This window comes from Petaurus breviceps, unplaced genomic scaffold (genome assembly GCF_028583685.1).
Source record: "Petaurus breviceps papuanus isolate PSGF00001 unplaced genomic scaffold, PetGlider_PUasm1.0 226, whole genome shotgun sequence".
In the NCBI taxonomy this organism is placed as follows: domain Eukaryota; kingdom Metazoa; phylum Chordata; class Mammalia; order Diprotodontia; family Petauridae; genus Petaurus; species Petaurus breviceps.
The window spans coordinates 9,648,947-9,666,715 of NW_027185890.1; the positions used below are offsets into that span (position 1 = coordinate 9,648,947).

Genomic DNA, 17,769 nt, shown 5'->3' on the forward strand with positions numbered 1-17,769 from the left:
ACACACACACACACACACACACACACACACACACACACACACACACACACACACACACACTCTCGCTCGCTCGCATTTACTCTTCTTAGGAACATTCCTAGGACTACTATATTTTAATTATTTATGAGGTAAATGAACCTATCCTTTCTCTTTTGAAATCATCATATTGAACAAAGAGATATGGTCGTTATATGTTCCTTATTTTGTTTCACAGCTTTACACCAAGGGATCTTCTAGAATGTAAACTATTTCTAGTACTTGGTACATAGTAGGTAATTATTGTTATTGAATTAGTTAAATTTCTGTGCACTCAGAAGTGTAGGATCATAAAAGTGACTCAACCCAGATTGGGAAAGCTGACAAGAACTTAAAAATTTTTTTTTCCTGCTGCTTTTTTTTTTACTTTCAGGAATTCTAACTTGGATTCTTCAGACTACTTTGAATAAAATAAAAATAATGTTGGATTGCAGAAGTATATTCTCACAGCATATCTTTGTTCTTTTGTACTAGGAGTGAGATGCAGTCAGTGGTCAGAAGAAGCTTCAATAGTGTTTCGAAATCATGTCGAGAAGAAACCTTTGGTAGCATTGGTACAGGCAGTTGTTGAAAGTACCAATCCTTGGGATCGAAAAATAGTGGCCTATTTAGTGGACACGTCACTATCAGATACTGATATATGGATTCATGACTTTATGTCCGAATATCTTGTGGAGCTTTCAAAAATTAATTAATCACTGTTGCTGAAACCTTGACAACTAATTCATATTCTTTAGCAATAATAATAACAATGATAAAACAACATGAAGCAGGCTTTAAACACCAAAATTCCAGCTATGCTGCATGGCTCTGAGTATCTGCAAGGGATTGAGAAAATATGATGCTTATGGTCTATGAAATATATTAAATAGAAGTTTTGTTTAACCAAGTTGACTTTTCAAAGGACTTGCACTTTGTTTATTACTATAGTTTTAGAGTGTTGGGATGGAAAAATAAAGTGTTGTTTATCAACATCAAAGTTGACTACTTCGAGTTTATTCTTAGGTTTTATGATCTTAAAATATTTGCCTCCCCTTTCTCTAATATCTTCGTGTCCCATCCCATGTTATTATGGTGTACACACAGTACAAATGTTCCTTCTGCCAATGCTAAGTATGTATTAAGTTACGTGGGCCTTATTCATCTTATTATATCACTCCTTTTTTTCTTCCGTAGAATTATCTCTAAAAATTATAGCCAATCTCAGTGGCATGGATTTCGGTGTTTCTGTAAACAAAATTAAGTACCTATCTGCTTGTCATTTTAGTTTAAGAATTTGCATACCAATCAAATAGGTCAGATAGGCCTAGAAACCCTCAAATTTCTTAGTAGGTAGGACATCTTGTCCCTCCTGTTCAGGGTGATAGCAATTAGTGTAAATCTAGTTTGGAAAAGCTTTGTATTTGGAGTTTACCTTGGGATATTTCATCTCCAGAGTTCATTCTAGGTAAGATAGCAGGATAAGTAAAATATAGAAATGGAGAGTCAAGAATATTACATGGAGGGTGGGAGGAGGGAAGTGATAAAAGCTTGACTAGAGAGAAAAGAAAGATCATGTTGGGAAGTAGTGAGAGATGAGGTTGGATCCTTAGTAAAGGGCCATAATCATAAAGGCCCTCGAAAATCAGGCAAAAGAGTTTAACGACAAGAAGCCACTGTGATTCTTAAATAGGAAAACTATATGATAAAAGCCTTTAAAAAGAAAAAGATTTATTTGGCAGTGGTATGCAAGGGAGGATTGCAGGGTTAAGAGAATGGAGGCAGGGGAAACCAGTTCACCTACTTAATCCTGTTATGATGTGATGAGAATGTGCATCAGAGTAATAGTGGTTGGTATGAAGAAAGATCAAAGATGTCTTAGTGAAAGGATTGGTGGGACTTGGTGGAATTTGAATATAGTGGGAGAAGTTAGTTAACAGCATTTATTAAGCCCTTAATAGATGGCAGACACTGCTAGAGATACATAGGCAAAAAAAGTCCCTGTCCTCAAGGAACTTACATTCCAGTGGGGAAAACAACATAAACAAATAGGCATGTTCAGGGGAGAGTAATCAAAGTTACTCTGTTAACTAGCCACTGGAGGGACCAGGAATGGCCTCGTACATAAGATGGAATTTGCTTTGAATCTTAAAGTAAGCCAGGGAAACTGAGGTGGAGTTGAGAAGGCTGAGCATTCCAGAAATGGGTGTAGCCAGTACAAAGACCAGAGGGACAGGAAGAGTATCTTGTTCTAGAAACTACAAGTAGGCTAGTATAGCCAAGAGAGAATGGAAACTAGTTGGTTTGAACATAGAGTGAGTTTTGTTTTAAATGTGTTATATTTGAGCTAATAGCAAGAAATCCCAGGAGAGATGTTATATAGACAGTTGGAAATTTGGATTGAAGGCAAGAGGTCAAGGCTAAAGATAGAGATTTTGAAGTCATCAAATAGAGGCCACAGTTGAAGCCATGGATGTGGATGTGATTCTTCAAGAGAGATATAGTTGGGGAAAGAGTCTGAAGTATTTAGGATTCCAGGAAAGACAAGGGGGCCCACAGGTTGCAAGAGAACCCAGGAGAAAAAAGAGAAAAAAGCCTAGAGAAAAGAGTTTCCAAAAGTAGGCAATTATTTCTCAGTAACACAACATTAAGAGTAAAAGTTTTTTTTTTTTTAAACTATAGCCTATGTATGATTTTCTTGATATAGGGGAACTCTCTCCACTAATGTGGTTTGGCATCTATTCTTCAGCTAATTAGAGAGTTACCTAGTGTAATGAGATTTGCCTAGGAATACACAGAAAGTGTCAGAGGAAGGACTGAGTCCAGGTTGCTCCTGGAAAGGGAAAGAGTAAGTGTAGATCATGCATTTTTAGGTGTTAGTGAAAGGGAGGAGAGAATTGGGCTTGTAGCTAAGAGGAATACCAAGGTCAAGAGGAACATGTTTCCATTAGGAAGATGGGTGAATGAGACTTAATGTTTAAAAATAGGTAGTAGATTATGAAGAGGCAGAGATTGAATTACTAAGAAGGAATGGGTATTTGAGAAAGCAAGATCCTAGAGAAGGCATGAAGGTTTCAGGGTTGGCTTTGGGGAGGAGAAAAAGGGTCTCAATTTTAGTGAGATTAAAAGAAAGGATGAGAAGTTAAACAGAAGGATAATGGTTGATTGGAGCAAAGATGAAGTAGGTAATGAGATAATCTTAGTAGAAAAAGGATAAAAAAGAGAGTTTAGAGTCTTATGAAGAGGAAGTGAGGGCACTGTACCTCACGCACATAAAGGAGTCCATTAGATTTTTAGTTGCTGTTATAATTTCAGATAGTTTAGAACGACTTCTTTGGGCAAGGGTTTGAACCTGAGGTCTGCACACCCCTAAGGGGCTTACAGATATGTTTCAAGGGACTTGGATAGGGGGAAAATTACGTCTTTTTTTCCTTATATTTTGTTTTCTTTGTAATCATGTACATTTTATTCATTTGAAAACATTATTCTGTGAAAGGGATCCATAACACACCAAAAAAGGTTAAGCCCCTACTCTCGGGAGACCATCTGGGAATAAATAGGGAAATGAAGACTGTTAACTCCTTAACCCAAGGTTTCTAATTTCTTATGCTAACCTAATACAAAGTCTATTTAGTTTTTTTTAATTCACATTTTATAACAGACTTTAAAATGTATATGTTTATGGTTAAAATTGTGTTTCTGAAGAATAGTCTGAATTTATTGATTATGGTTTTAATTGAATAAAGCACTTTAATTGCTGATTTGGGTGGTTGTTATTCTAACAAACTTTGGCAAAAATACCTTACATTATTATAATCCATAATCTGAAAAAGTAAGAGATGACTCGTTGCTAAAATAACTTCTAAAATGTATTTGTCAGCTTTGGTAAATAAAAACAAACCATTGTTGGTATTTCTAATGTTGCTGCAAAGTTAATCTGAATAACTATCAAGACACATTTTGCCTTTACATATATAGCCCATCCTTCTAAATTTAAATATGTTAAGTTATAAGGATTTGAGGCTTGATTTCCCTCTTTGAAAATTGCTCCCTTACTGGTCCCAAATGACTCCTTCCCCATATCCCACCTTTAAGTTGAATGGAAATGATGCTTCTCTATGACAGGTTTTCTCTTAAGCAAGATAGATACACAGATAGATGTGACATTTTCTCTAATTCTATGGAATCAAGCAGGAGACAATAATTTTGTTTCATCTAGAGCCCACCGTAGGAGACTGACAGCATCTAAAAATAGAGTTTGCTTGTAAGGGCTCTCCCTCCAGATTTATGGGCGGCAACTCCTTTCAGACAGATCATAGACAGGTTAAAGTGGAAAGAATAGCCAGGATGGTGAGGGGATTTAAAGCTGTGCTGCATGAAGATTGGTGTTAGGAACTAAGGATGAGAAGAGAAAATTTGGAAAGGCAGCATAGGGCTTGATACTTTCTTGAAGTTTTCTGTTCTAAAATCTCTGTCATGTCATTTTGTTGTTCAGTTTTTCAGTCATGTCCAACTCTTCGTGACCCCATTTAGGATTTTCTTGGCAAAGATACTGGAGTGGTTTGCCATTTCTTTCTCCAGCTTGTTTTAAAAAAGAGGAAGTTGAGGCAAACAGGGTTAAGTGACTTGCCCAGGGTCACACATCTAGTAAGTTTCTGAAGTCAGATCTGAACTCAGATCTTCCAGACTCTAGGCCCTGCACTCTATTTACTGTACCACCTAGCTCCCATTAACTTGTTTTATTTGGTCCCAGAAGTAAAAACTAGGTAATGAGTAGAAGGAAACTGAAGGGAGATTTTGAGTTGATAGAATGGAAACAAAAAACAAAAACCGTGTAATACAGCTGCCCCAAAATGGAGTGGAATGCATTGGTATTAAGTTCCCCTTCACTGGAGGTGTTCCACTGGAATCTGGATGACCAGCTGCCACAGATATGGAAGGAAATTTGTGTTCTAAGTATTTATTGGACTAAATGTCTGCGGTCCCTTCCTATTCTGAGATTCCAGTCTAAGGGAGTACATAAGTATGATTTTTTATATTTTCTGAACCAACAACCAGCACATATGATCAGAAAAGGTTTTTTCCCCTGATTTGTGAATTTCTTGTTGTCATATCCAACTCTTCATGACCCCATTTAGGGTTTTCTTGGCCGTGGTTTACCATTTCCTTCTTCAGCTCATTTTACAGATGAGAAACTGAGGCAAATAAGGTTAAGTGACTTGTTCAGTGTCACATCACACATTAAGTGATTGAGGCCAGATTTGAACTCACAAAGGTGAATGAGTCTGTCTGACTGCAGCCCTGGCACTTTATCTACTGTTCCTTCTAACTAACCATTGATTTGTGAATAGTATATTTCAAATTGGGTCTGCCCCAAGAAAATCTGAAATATGTATGTTCATGGTCCCCAAACTAACCAAGAAGACAACTAATGAAGATAAACAGGTGAGCGGGAAAGAACATGCAATACATCCGGGGAAGAAAGGAGGGGGTAGATCATGGGCTCCAGTCTTCCATCACTACTAGTGATCTGGCATTAGACATTGTTCTTTTCATTACCCAGTATGAGATTAATTCCTTTCATTTGGTTTTCCCTTGGTTCATTTTTCACATTTCCTTTCTTAGAAGGTTACCCAGACCAGTTACTTTCAGGTAGGATCTAGGTTCTCATTAAGTCAGCTCTGCAGGAGACCTTATGCTCACTTGGGGATAAATTAAATTAGTAGTAAATTAGTCCCTGACCTTAAGGAATTCAGGTAGGAAATTTGTGCCCATACATATAAGTCTACTAGAAACTCTTCAATAGGCCCAAGATTAGATTAGTCTGGATTTTAAGGTAGGACCCCATGGTAAAACAAGTTATAACCAGGAGCTGAACAGGGCATATGCAGAACTGCCCTTCCTGATTCTGGCTATATATGACTAAGCCCTGGGTTGTTTCCGGGATGAAGAAATCCCCGGCTACTTCTAGCCACTTGGGCATGACTCACTATAGATGTGGGCCTGGTACTTTGTGAAGGGAAAAGCCATCTCTTAATAGCAGCTGAACTAGAAGAGCCAATGACTCAGTAGATCTTAAACCTGTGACCCCACTTCTGCCACTGTCCTGTCTTTCCAGCTGCAGTCGTATAGGGACTGTCCAAGTCACATCCCATGAGGGTTGGGAGAAGGGGCAGTAGAACTATCCCCCAACCTAACTACAATGTGGCTATGAGCACATGGCAGCTAAAGCCTATGTACTGCTTTGGTGAACTTGACCCTGGTTTGGGGGGCTTCCTCTTCTGTTTGTTCCTTTCTGATCTTAAAAAGTACTGATCTTGAGATGAGCCCATCTAAGCTGAGGCCACCTTGTAAGTTCATTAGGTTCAGTGGTCCTGATTCCATTGGTTAGACCTGAATATCAGCAAGGAAGCACATGACCACCAATTAAAAGATGAGCCCAAGTCATAGCCCAACTTGCCAGAAAATATCTACTGTGACAGGAATAGCATAAAAATGAGATGACATGTAAAATTCCTTCTCAGCAGTTTCACAGAATGCGTCCTATTCTGATGAGGCTTAAGGCTCAACCTTCCAGCAGAGTATAATAATAGTTCTGCCACTTTTGTTTTTATGTCAGTGTGTGCTTATGAGTGTTTTGGATTAAGCTTTTCTTACATCAGAAATAAATATCTGTCCCATACTTGATGCATTTTGTACTGTGTGCTGTGTACTCTTTTACTTCTTCCTTTCGGGGACACTCTGGGATGGGAATGTAACCAAATGTTGTGAGAAAAGGAAGCCTAACCCCACTGGTGAGTGTCCAAGCTCCATCCAGGGCTAAACCTTATCAGTATACTGGAGAGAATGATGAATAAACAATAAAGCCTTTATCTAATTCTTACTTTGGGCCAGGCATTGTGCTGTGTTGTTTATATAAATACAAACATGTAAAAACTGTCTCTCCCTTAAGGAACTTGCATTCTAATGGGGATAGACCACTCATTTAGGGGAAAGCTGTGATTCACAAAAGACAAAAATTCACCAGTCTGAGCCCAGGGTCTGTCTAAGTGGCAGAGGGGTGAAACGGTTAGGTGTTTTCAAGGTAGATTTTCAGAGGGGAAGAAGGAGATGTGAAGAAAGAGGGGAGTCAAACAAAAGAATGAAATGGAGGGATCCTCAGCAAGGAAACACAACGCACTTGGGAAGTCCTCCGTGACTGGAAATTTTCACAGATTTAGAGCTGTCACCTTCTAGTTAACTGTGATCTATCTATTCAGAGGCAGGAGGAGAAACAGGATCAGGTGTTGGTCTGAAGGGATTGTCAGAGGATGCATTAATAAGCAAGCTTTTACTGACTTTGTGAAATCCCATAGTACAAGTGCCTCGGGAATGAAAAGGGAGGAGGGAGAGGGAGAAGAGGGAAAGAGGGGAGAGAGAGACAGAGGGTCGGGGTGGGGGAGAGAAAAGGGGGGGGGATAGGGAGAGCGAGAGAAGGGGAAGGAGGAAGAGAGGGAGAGGGAGAGAGAGAAATAACAATATCAGTCAGCTACTATATACACTCTGGCTCAGGAAAGTGATAAAGCCTGGAATGCTTTATCCTAATTTTCAGTTGTATCCGACTCTTCGTGACCCTGTTTGAGATCTTTTTGGCAAAGATACTGGAGTGATTTGCCATTTCCTTCTCCAGCTCATTTGTCAGATAAGGAAACTGAGGCAAACAGGGTTAGTACCTTTGAACTTAGGAAGATGAGTCTTCCCGACTCCAGGCCCAGCACTCTATCCACTGCCCATCCTAATAGCTGACATTTATATAGTTCATTAAGTTTGCAAAGTGCTTATACATGCATCCATCATTTCATCCTAATAACAATCATGGAAGGGAGAAATATAAGTTCATAGAGTTTAAATGATTTGCCTAGAGTTGATAAATGAGAGGCTAGATTCAAATCCAGTGCTCACCTAACTCCAATGCTCCTTCCACAACACCAGTGGGCCTCACTTGCATGACCCATAATTGTCACAACTAAGTGATGAATTGTATTCTACAGCTGTGTCTAGACCATGCAAAACTGAAGAGAAAAAAAGTTCCCTTTTTGAAGCTCTTGTATAGTCTGTAGGGGCACACCATATTTGTATAAGTGGTTTTGTTTATTTTTATGAATATCTAACAACAAAAAACCTCCTCCGGGACCAAAGGGTTGAGACACTGGGCTCTCTCCCTTTCCCTAAGGGGTTCCTCTTCTCTGGACGCATGCATAAGGTTAGACTGGGTTGAGTCTTAGAGGAGACTGACTTCTAGTGAAATGACCTAGGCTCCCTTTTCTCACACTCACTGACTACTTAATTCCCCAACCCTGGGAAAATAATCTCTCAAGGCTTAGGTTTTGGATTGTAACTAGTCTATCCAAAAAGGGAGGAGAAAGATTCCAAGAATACAATATGAATCAGGTATGGGACAGGAATTTATTTCCTAGACATAAAAAAAATTGCTATAAAACACAACTCACAGCATGTATTGATCCAATGGGATTCAATAAAATAGTTATATTTTCCCTGGAGGCTGATACTTAAACCTCATGAAAGCATAAAACAGTTTTGGGTATTGTTGAATAGGCATGTTGTTGTTTTATTTTTCAGTCACATGTCCAACTAACTCTCCATGATGCTATTTGAGGTTTTCTTGGCAAAGCTACTGGAGTGGTTTGCCATTTCATTTTTCAGTTCATTTTACAGATGAGGAAACTGAGGCAAACTGGGTTAAGTAACTTGCCCAGGGTCACACAGCTGGTAAATACCTGAGGCTGGATTTAAACTCAGAAAGATGAGTCTTCCTGACTCCAGACCTGGCATCTAGGTGCCCCTGCTGAATATGCAGATTAACATTTAACTTCAGTTCTTCACTGTCCAAACAACACAAGGTCCATGTTCTCACTAAAAATGAGGCAGGCTTGGACCCATCCTCTTGTTGGTGGTCACAACACTCTTCGACTGAAGCAGTTGCTGGGGACTTCTTCCCTCACCTACAGTCCACTCTGACCCAAGGGATCCAGGGTCAGTGAACCTCTAGAACTCATAGGACTGCCTCCAACCTTGATCACGTCCATCTTGGAATTGATATTTGTTCACCTAAGATCAGGAAATAAACACAGAAGAGGCAACCCCAAACCCAAGAACAGTGGAAAGGGGTAGGAGTTATTCCCTTTTAAATAAGCCGCTAGGGGAATCGGCTCTCCCTACTCAGTGACCAATGAGGGAACTGCCTCATCTTCTCAAAGCACCACCACCTTTCAGGTATGAAGCAGAATACTTAGCCAGAAGCAGTCAAAAGGTTTGAAACTGGCAAGGGGCCCAAGCACTGAGCCATCATATTTTTGGAGTTGCCAGAAGTTTCTAGGGAATCTCCACACTCAATGGAAGGATCTTTATAAGTCAATTTGAGGTCTGTCACATATGCAAAAGATGAAAGCTACAACCAATCTAATTCAAAATTTATATTAGTTGTAGGGCAGTTCCATCTTAATGTCTCAGCTCACAAATTGGTGGTTTTGGGAAGGAGGCTATTATAATCAATAGGCAACTTCCAAAATGTCACTGAAAGTTATATATAAATTTTATTTCCTCACCCCCTTCATAGATCAAAGATTCAAATCACCTTGACGTCACCTTTCTTATTATGTGATCTCATTAATTCTTGAATTCATATCTAAATTGACATTATTTTCCTTGGTCACTATATAATGGTTCAACATCAGAAACATACATAGTTTTATCAGTAGAACTGATAGTAAGGGAAAAAAGGCATTACCATCTACTTTGCTTCTGTACTCTAAGGACTACTGGATCTTTCCATTTGACTTGTAGCTGAAGCTTTCCCTGAGTATTGTCTCTCCCTGCTAGAAATCAAACTCCTTAAGAGCAGGATCTTTTTGTTGTTGTTGTTGCAGTTTTATTCTTATTTCCTTTAGGTAATGAAGCCCTGGATGATGATTTTTAACTATAAAACTGGATAGAGAATGCTCCAAGCACACCAAATGATGAAAAACAGATCAAGAAAAATCTCAGCTTGATATGTTGACTGAGGTCAAGTGATCACTCAAGGAAACAGATATGAAAATCAGTAAACATTTCTACTGCTAACATGTATAATGTTTATAAATGGTGATAATTTTTTGGGGGGGAATACTTAAAATGTATTAAATCACCTTACCTAATATGTTTTTGTCTTATCAACCAGGAATTTATGTAATAAATGTGTGCACACGTCTACTGAGGCAGACAAAAAGTACTCTTTGGTGTTAGTAGATTCCTTTAGAAGTCATCCCATCCGAAATTTCCTAAAGACACCCACATAGTAGGCAGATTCCTTTCCCAAGAAAATGAGCAGAAACCATCTTGCTTGTCTGTTTGTGTCTCCAGTGTTTTGACCACTAACTGCTTTTTGCTCCCCTCCCTTCCAAAATTCCCTGTTATTGTCTAGGGCACCACCATCCTTCTAGTTACCCCGTCTTACAACACTGGTGTTATACTCAACTTCTCACTCAACTGCATACATTCAATCCATTGCCAAATCTTCTCATTTGCTTTCACAAAATCTCTTAAATATGGCCCCTTCTCTCCATGCATATAGCTACCAATCTAGTCTAGGCCCTCAGCACTTCTCTCCTGGACTATTGCAAGAATCTGCTAGTTGGTATCCCTGCCTCAAATCTCTTCCCGCTCCAATCCATCCTCCACTTAGCTTCCAAGGTGATTTTTTTTTTGCCTTTTTTTTTTGGAGGGGGGAAGGCAAAGTAATTGGCATTAAGTGACTTGCCTAAGGTCACATGGCTAGTAAGTGTTAAGTGTCTGAGTCCGGATTTGAACTCAGGTCCTCCTGACTCCAGGGCTGGTACTCTATTCACTGTGCCACCTAGCTGCCCCAGCATGGGTCTGACCATGTCATGCCACTCATCAATGAGTTCAAGTAGCTATCTATATCTCCAGAATTAAATATATATCAACCCCCAATTTGACATTTAAAACTCTTCATAACTATGGTTCCAGGCTTCTTATACTTTACTCCCCTCCATATACTCTATGTAGTGTATGCAGTTCCTAAAATATGATGTTTCCATCTCCCATCTCTGTGCCTTTATATGGGCTGTCCCCCATGAAGACGTGATAGGACCAAGGGTAAATGTTGAGGGCCTGCCCTTGGCAAAAAGAAGGGCTACCTCATTCTCAGAGACTGGAGAAAAGAAAAAGAGGAGAAAGTTCATATTAAGAGAAGTAGGGAAAAGGGAGCTCTTGGCTAAAGGCCTCAATTTTCTCAGTCAAGTAAGAGGCCCTCAGCTAAGAGAGAATGGGGAGAAGTGTAGGAGGAAAGGAAAAAGTTTGGAAAAGCTCCCATGGGAAGTGATAAAAGGTATCAATTTAGGAGGAATTAAAGGAGTGTCTTGCTGTAGTAATATCTCATTTGAAGTATAATTTGAATTTTTAATGCACCCAGTCATTATTTATAAACTACATGGTTGAATACTCAGAATATCAAAAGAGAAAAATGGGGAAAGAATATGACACATGAAAGAAAAAGCATTTAAGGGCTTACTATGTACAAATCTCTGTGATACAAATTACAAGCAAGACAGACAGGAACTTAATTCAGATGGGAGAAGACAACACAAAGGGAAGCTGGTGGGGGGAGAGTGGGGAGTTCTGGGGTGCCATGGTTTGGAAATGACTGACAAGTATTGGAGGCCTATTTAGGTCAAGATAAGGTTAATGCCTATGGTGGGAGGGACTTGAGGAAGATGCCCCAAATGTAGAAGATAGGATGTAGAAATGGTCTGGAAAATAACTTAAGTGAAGAAATGCTGGAGTCTCACAATTTAGAAATCATCTAACATTCTAGTCCCTTTGCTGTATTTGGTGGCACAGCAAAGAAAATACTGGACCTGGAGTCAAGATGACCCAAGTTCATGTCAGGTTTCAGACGCTTTAAATGAGATAACCCTAGCAAAACGATATATAAATGTTAGCTGTTATTAGTCATTATTAAGAAAGTGACTTGCCCGAGGGCCCCACATTTAGTTACTTTCCCAAGTTCTCAGGCTCCTTTCCCTCCCAACACTTGCTGCCACTCCTCTCTGGCCCTTCAAGTCAGATTAGCAGCTCTTTCAATTTCTGGTGCCAAATTCATCGGCTCGGGTATCCATCCATCCCCAGGGCGGGCTGCTCAGAAACGTCTTATCTGCGGTTTTATAACACACACACACACACACACACACACACACACACACACACACGGTAGAAGGGGGAGGGGGTAATGCACTACACAGACAAATACATTTCCCAGGAGTGAGCTTCCCTCCACCACCCTCATCCTCCCTCCTCTCGGAGGCAGGCTCCGGGTGGGGGGTGGGGAGTGGAGGGGGTGGCCACTCGCTATAGAGGGCGGGACAACCATTTGAGTGGTAGTAGCAGCCCCACTGGCCGGGGTGCAGTGGCTTTGCAGCAGAAATCTGCAGACCACCTCTCCCCACGCCCTCACTCCAGTTCCTCTCCTTTCCTTTTCTCCTACCCCGAGCAGAACAGCAGGAGGTCCCCCGGGCCAGCTAAGGGGCTCTTTAGGACCCGACGGCGGCGGCGCCGGCAGCAGCAGCCGCAGCTCCCTAAAAGCCTCTCCCGCACACGCTCACTCTCTGCCGCGTCTCAGTAGCCTGGGAAAGCGGTCCCCGGCCAGCAGTGAGTCACCCAGCTTGTCCGCCTGCTCCACGGGTAAGAAGCCTCCCCTAACTCCCCTTCTCTGCAGCCCCCCTCCCGCCCTGGGGTTCCCCCTACCGCTCCTGGGACACTGGGGGTGCCATGGTTCACTGTTGCAGCGCGGGAGCCCCGGCCATATCTGGTCAAAATATTCAGCTGTCACCAACTGGGACTGAGCTGCTCCTCTCTATAAATAGCCGACCGTGCCTCCTCCTCCAGCTCCTGCCGCCCGGGGCTGAGAGGAGAAAGGAGCCGGAGGCTGGGGGAGCCGGGCTGGGTGGCGACCACAGACAGAGGCAGCCGTCTACTATGCCTACGCCTCGAGGGCGGTGCGCGCGAGCTTTCCAGCAGCCCTCCTGAACTTCACCCAGTGCAGCCTGTAGCTTCCTCCTGTAGCCTTGCCCCCGCCCTAGCACCCCTCTCCTGAAGTCCATGGACTCTCGCTTCCCACTCAGTTCCCCTTCTCTGCACAGCATCCTTCTTCCCAAGTTCACGGACTCCTTCCTCCAGTTTCCCTCTTAGACTCCCCCCACGGTACCCTGTTCCCTGAAATCTACGGACTTTCTCCTCTAGCTTCCTCACGTAGCCTTCCTCTTCCCGCCCCTCCCCCGCATCCCTAGCACCCCACTTCCGAAGTCTACGAACTCCGGGAAACTCCGCATGGGGTCTGGCGCCTGAACAGGTGTCGCGGTACCAGCTTTGGGTGCCTGGACCTCTTTCCTACAGTAGTCCATCTTGTCTCGTGATCCGCTGTAGCCCTATTCTCGAGGTGGGAAGGAGGTAGTTGAGGAGGGAAACTGGGTAAACGCCTAATTCAAAGGGAGTCTATAAGTGCGTTTCACGAGGTAATAAGGGCCTGAGCAAGGCGGGGTAAGGGGAGGGGTGGAGACCGAGGACCCAGAGTCATCTCAGTATGGATCAGATGTATCATCAACTCCTGAGAAAGTTTCCAAAATAGAAGGACAAAGGGAGAGGTATAAGGCGCAGAAGGAGAATGAATCGGGGAATCTGCTAACAGTTTGTTAAAGAAATTAAGCGGCTAAACCCATATGGGAGTAGCTCCTGAGGTCCCCTGTCTTTTGTCTTCCCCAAGCCTCCTGCCACTCATCCCCTTCGCTTCTTTCCCAAAGAATCTAAGAGGGGCCCCCTGCCTGCCTCTCTTCCCTTGGAAGCACCAGTGACAACTGCTTAATGAGTCAGCTGGATGGGGGTGAATAATAATTTGCACCTGCCTATTGTCTTCATAGATCCCATCCCACGCCCCATCTCTCTGCTTAGCAAGCCTTGAGCTTTCCGTTATTTTTCTTTTAATACTGTGCTATTTAATCAAGTTCATAGGATCATATATCCTGGAACTGGAAGTGATATCTGAGGCCACCGAGTCCAAACTCCTTTTAGTAGGGAGGAAACTGAGGCCCAGGGAGATTAAGTGAGCTGTCCAAGGTCACTCAGTTAATAGGAAGGGATCTTTTTTAGACCTCAGTATTTGATTTGTGCAGAAAAAGATTATGGACGATCTGGTGGCAGACGTTACTAGTGGAAAGAACATTTCCTTGATGGAAGGTGAACTTAAAAATTAACAAGCAGAGTATTTGGGATATATTTATGTTAATAATATTGAATTACTATATTCCATAACTCTTTGGGGGTAAAAATTCTGACCATGAGGAGCAGGGTCTTGGTTTTTGTTTATTCTAAGAGAAATATGGATGATTGATTAGGTTAATGGAAAAGAATTATTATTGGATTGACATGATTTGAAAAACGTCATATTTTTATGTTTCTGTCAGAACCTCTATTACAAACAGTGTCAGTTTCAATGTAGACATTTGCACTTTGGACCAAGTTAGTATTTGTTTACTATAGTGTAAAACCCAAAGTACATATTTCTAACTAGGGAAGCTGCTTTGTAGCACCCAAAACTTCCCTGAAATACCAGATTAAAATTCTGGGGAGATGAAGGTTGATGATTGAATACAATCCAAGATTATAAGGGTGAATGTGAATTGTTCAACAAATGCAGGAATACTACAAAGAGGAGGGGCCATTTGATAGAAGTAAGTTTAGGACAAATTTAAAGAAGCATTATGGTAACATAGAGTGGGCATATTATGCATGGATGAGAGATCAATGATAACTTGGTGAATGGAGATGTACAATTTTAGGATTTGCAACTCTAATTTTTCAAGGTTGATGTCATGAAAGGCAACTGTGCCCTCTCACAAAAACACCCTATAGTTTAAAGTCAGGCAATCTGTGGTAATAACAAAGGCAAATAGGAAAGTCAGGGGTGGGAAGAAGACTGGGGATGAAGGCAGCAGAGAAGATGGTGAGTTTGGTTTTTAAATAATTTGGGTTTGAGGTGATAGTTCATATTAGTGGAAATGTCCACCAGGCAGTTGGAAATATGAGACTGGAGCTGGGGAGAGAGAGGGCTGGCCAGAGATGTAGATTAGGGAGTCATCTGCAGAGAGGTGATAGTTGAAGCCATGAGAGTGAATGAGGTCTTTGAGGGAGAGAGTGTAGACAGAAGGGAGGGCAGGGAACTAAATTCACAATCCCATTGTTAGGTTTTTTGGGACGGCTGTGGCCTCATTAAACTCCTACGTCTAATTAATTTTACTTTCTTTATATACTGTTTTTCTTGTTTGAATATTTTAGTTAAATAATTGTCAATAACACTGGCAACAGGAAGAGCCTCAGAACTAATCCTGTGTGTGCTCCAGTGGCATCCAATAGGACCTGTTTGCTGTGTTGATGCAGGATACAAAATCATTTTATCCCCTTTTCAAACCCATTTCTCCCATCTTTGTTGTCTACCTTTTATATCTTGCATGGCAAGTTATCTAATTTCTCTTGCTTCTTCAAGATTATAGTATTTATTTGCAAATAATAGTCACTTAATAAATGTTTGTTGAATTATTTATAACTTACACTACACCATTCATCTGCGTAAGATCCAGCAGGAGTCTGGGAAGAACTGGGCTAAGCATCATATGGGCTCATGTCTCCAACCTGCTCTGGCACTGGCCCACTAGGTCCCCAAAGCTGCTGCTGCTATTGCTCCCAAGGTTCTAAGGGTAAGCCTAGGGATACCTGTCCTGTTCATGCTACAGCTCAGGAGCTCCTACCTGAGTGCTTTACCCTCACAATCAATCAATAGATTTAGTGAGTTTTTAGTGAAGGAATTCATTCCAGTGGTATAGTGAGAAAGATAGTCACAAAGTATTTCCCCTCAAATCTGCAGTAATACTCATTCACAAATATACAGAGTCTGGTGGGGGGAGGGAGGAAGAGGAGCAGAGAAGTGGGTATAGACTCAAAGTACAGCAGTAATGAGGCACAAATGAAGGGAACAAGACAGAGCTCCCCACCCAGTGTAAGTTCATATATAATCGAGTCATTCAAGGCAGCTCACAACTCCAGAACTATACAATCTTGATATCTATTCTTGCTCTGCAAAGTCTTCTTGAAGTTTATCTGGGGAAAGGCATTTCAGATTGACTAGGCTAAGCATAATAAGTAAAGATAGGATCCCTCAGAGCCCCAGCTCTCTCCCTGGAGACAAAGGTCTAAGGAGAAGAGGTCTAGCCTCTCCTATTTGACACGCCTTCCTGGTTCAAAGAGATTGTTCCTTCATGAGGGACCATAGTTATTTATCATCCTTAGCCCAATTACTCTTTACTGATTCCTGCTGGATCTTATGTAGATGTAGATGAATGGCCTAGAATGAAGGTACTGAAATGGTCCCCACCCAGTGTAAGTTCATATATAATATATATGTGTATATATATACATACATATATATACACACATACATATATATATTTATATATGTACTGGGGATGAGTATGAGTGTGTGTGTGTGTGTGTTGCTGTAAAGGACTTCTTTCTGCTCAAACATCTGCTCTGGAACTTGAGTTTGTGGGGACAGAAAAGTAAAACATATTTGTGTCTTTTTTTTTTTGAGGGGGGAAGGTAGGGCAACCAGGGTCACATGGCTAGTTTTTTGTGTGAAATGTCTGAGGCCAGAACTCCACAAGTCCTCCTGACTCCAGGGCCGGTGTTCTATTCACTGTACTACCTAGCCGCCCCCATATTTGTGTCTTTCAAATGCACCGGAGACTTAACAGTAAACTAGATACCAATTTATTGACACATAGAGGAGACCCTTATCTGACTGTATGCTAATCCTTCTGTGGTTGAATAGGACTTCTCCCATAGGAAGACGATTTGTAGTGTTGATTTGTAATTGGATCAATATTTTAATGGTCTCCTCGTCATCTGGAAACAAATTGTTTCTAGAGACTACTTGGAGAGGAAAGGCATCAGAAAAAAAAGGATTATAGTCTCAAGAGAACTTACTGTCTAGACTATAGAGTCTAGCCCAGGGGCTGACAACCTATGGCATATATATATGGTATAATATACACACATAGGTTATGTATACATCTATATATGTCCATATATACATATATGTGTGTATGTATACCTCTAATTATGTTTTATGTGTTATATGATAAGGTTTAAAACATAACCCTTCCTATGGTTTTAAAACAAGAACTTGAAAATATATCTTTAGAGATAAAAAAGAATGGAGACATAATGGTGCAAAAACAGGTGGGGGGGGGGGGGTTAGAATGTGTAGGCTACCTGGTATAGCTGTAGTAGAAGTAGGCTGGTGGAAAGCCCTCTCCCTATCACTTCCCAGCATGTTTTAACTCTACTTAGGAACTCCAAGACTTAGAAGTATTCTCCTAGAGTGCATCTGACCATGGTTATGCTCACGGTTTCCCTTGGGCTAACTCAAGATGGCATCTCTTGAGGCAGCTAGGTAGCCACCATGGCTAGAGTGTTGGACTTGAAGTCAGGAAGACCTGGGTTCAGATCTGGCCTCCATCAGAAAGAACTTTAAAAATATCATCTAATCCAACCCCCTTCTCTTGTAGATAAGGAAGTTGAGCCTCAGAGAAGTAAAATGACTTGTTCAGAGCCAGGATCCAAATTCTAGTACTAGAGGTAGCTATATAG

At 41.4% G+C, this 17,769-nt stretch overlaps 2 protein-coding genes across 8 annotated transcripts in view; both read left to right on the forward strand.

The window, feature by feature from the left end:
- Window positions 1–3,927, forward strand: part of TDRD7 (tudor domain containing 7) — a 128,899-nt gene extending 124,972 nt beyond the window's left edge. For all 6 annotated transcript variants that reach the window (XM_069095348.1, XM_069095347.1, XM_069095349.1 and 3 more), the window contains one exon: window positions 511–3,927. In XM_069095348.1, coding sequence (XP_068951449.1) covers window positions 511–731 — 221 coding nt within the window. In that variant the 3' untranslated portion in view covers window positions 732–3,927. The remainder of the gene's footprint in view (window positions 1–510) is intronic.
- An 8,493-nt stretch (window positions 3,928–12,420) lies between these two features.
- Window positions 12,421–17,769, forward strand: part of TMOD1 (tropomodulin 1) — a 138,522-nt gene continuing 133,173 nt past the window's right edge. Inside the window, exon 1 of one of the 2 annotated variants that reach the window (XM_069095361.1) lies at window positions 12,421–12,753. The gene's annotated coding sequence lies outside the window, so the exon portion shown is untranslated. The remainder of the gene's footprint in view (window positions 12,754–17,769) is intronic. The other variant, XM_069095359.1, reaches the window with a different exon arrangement.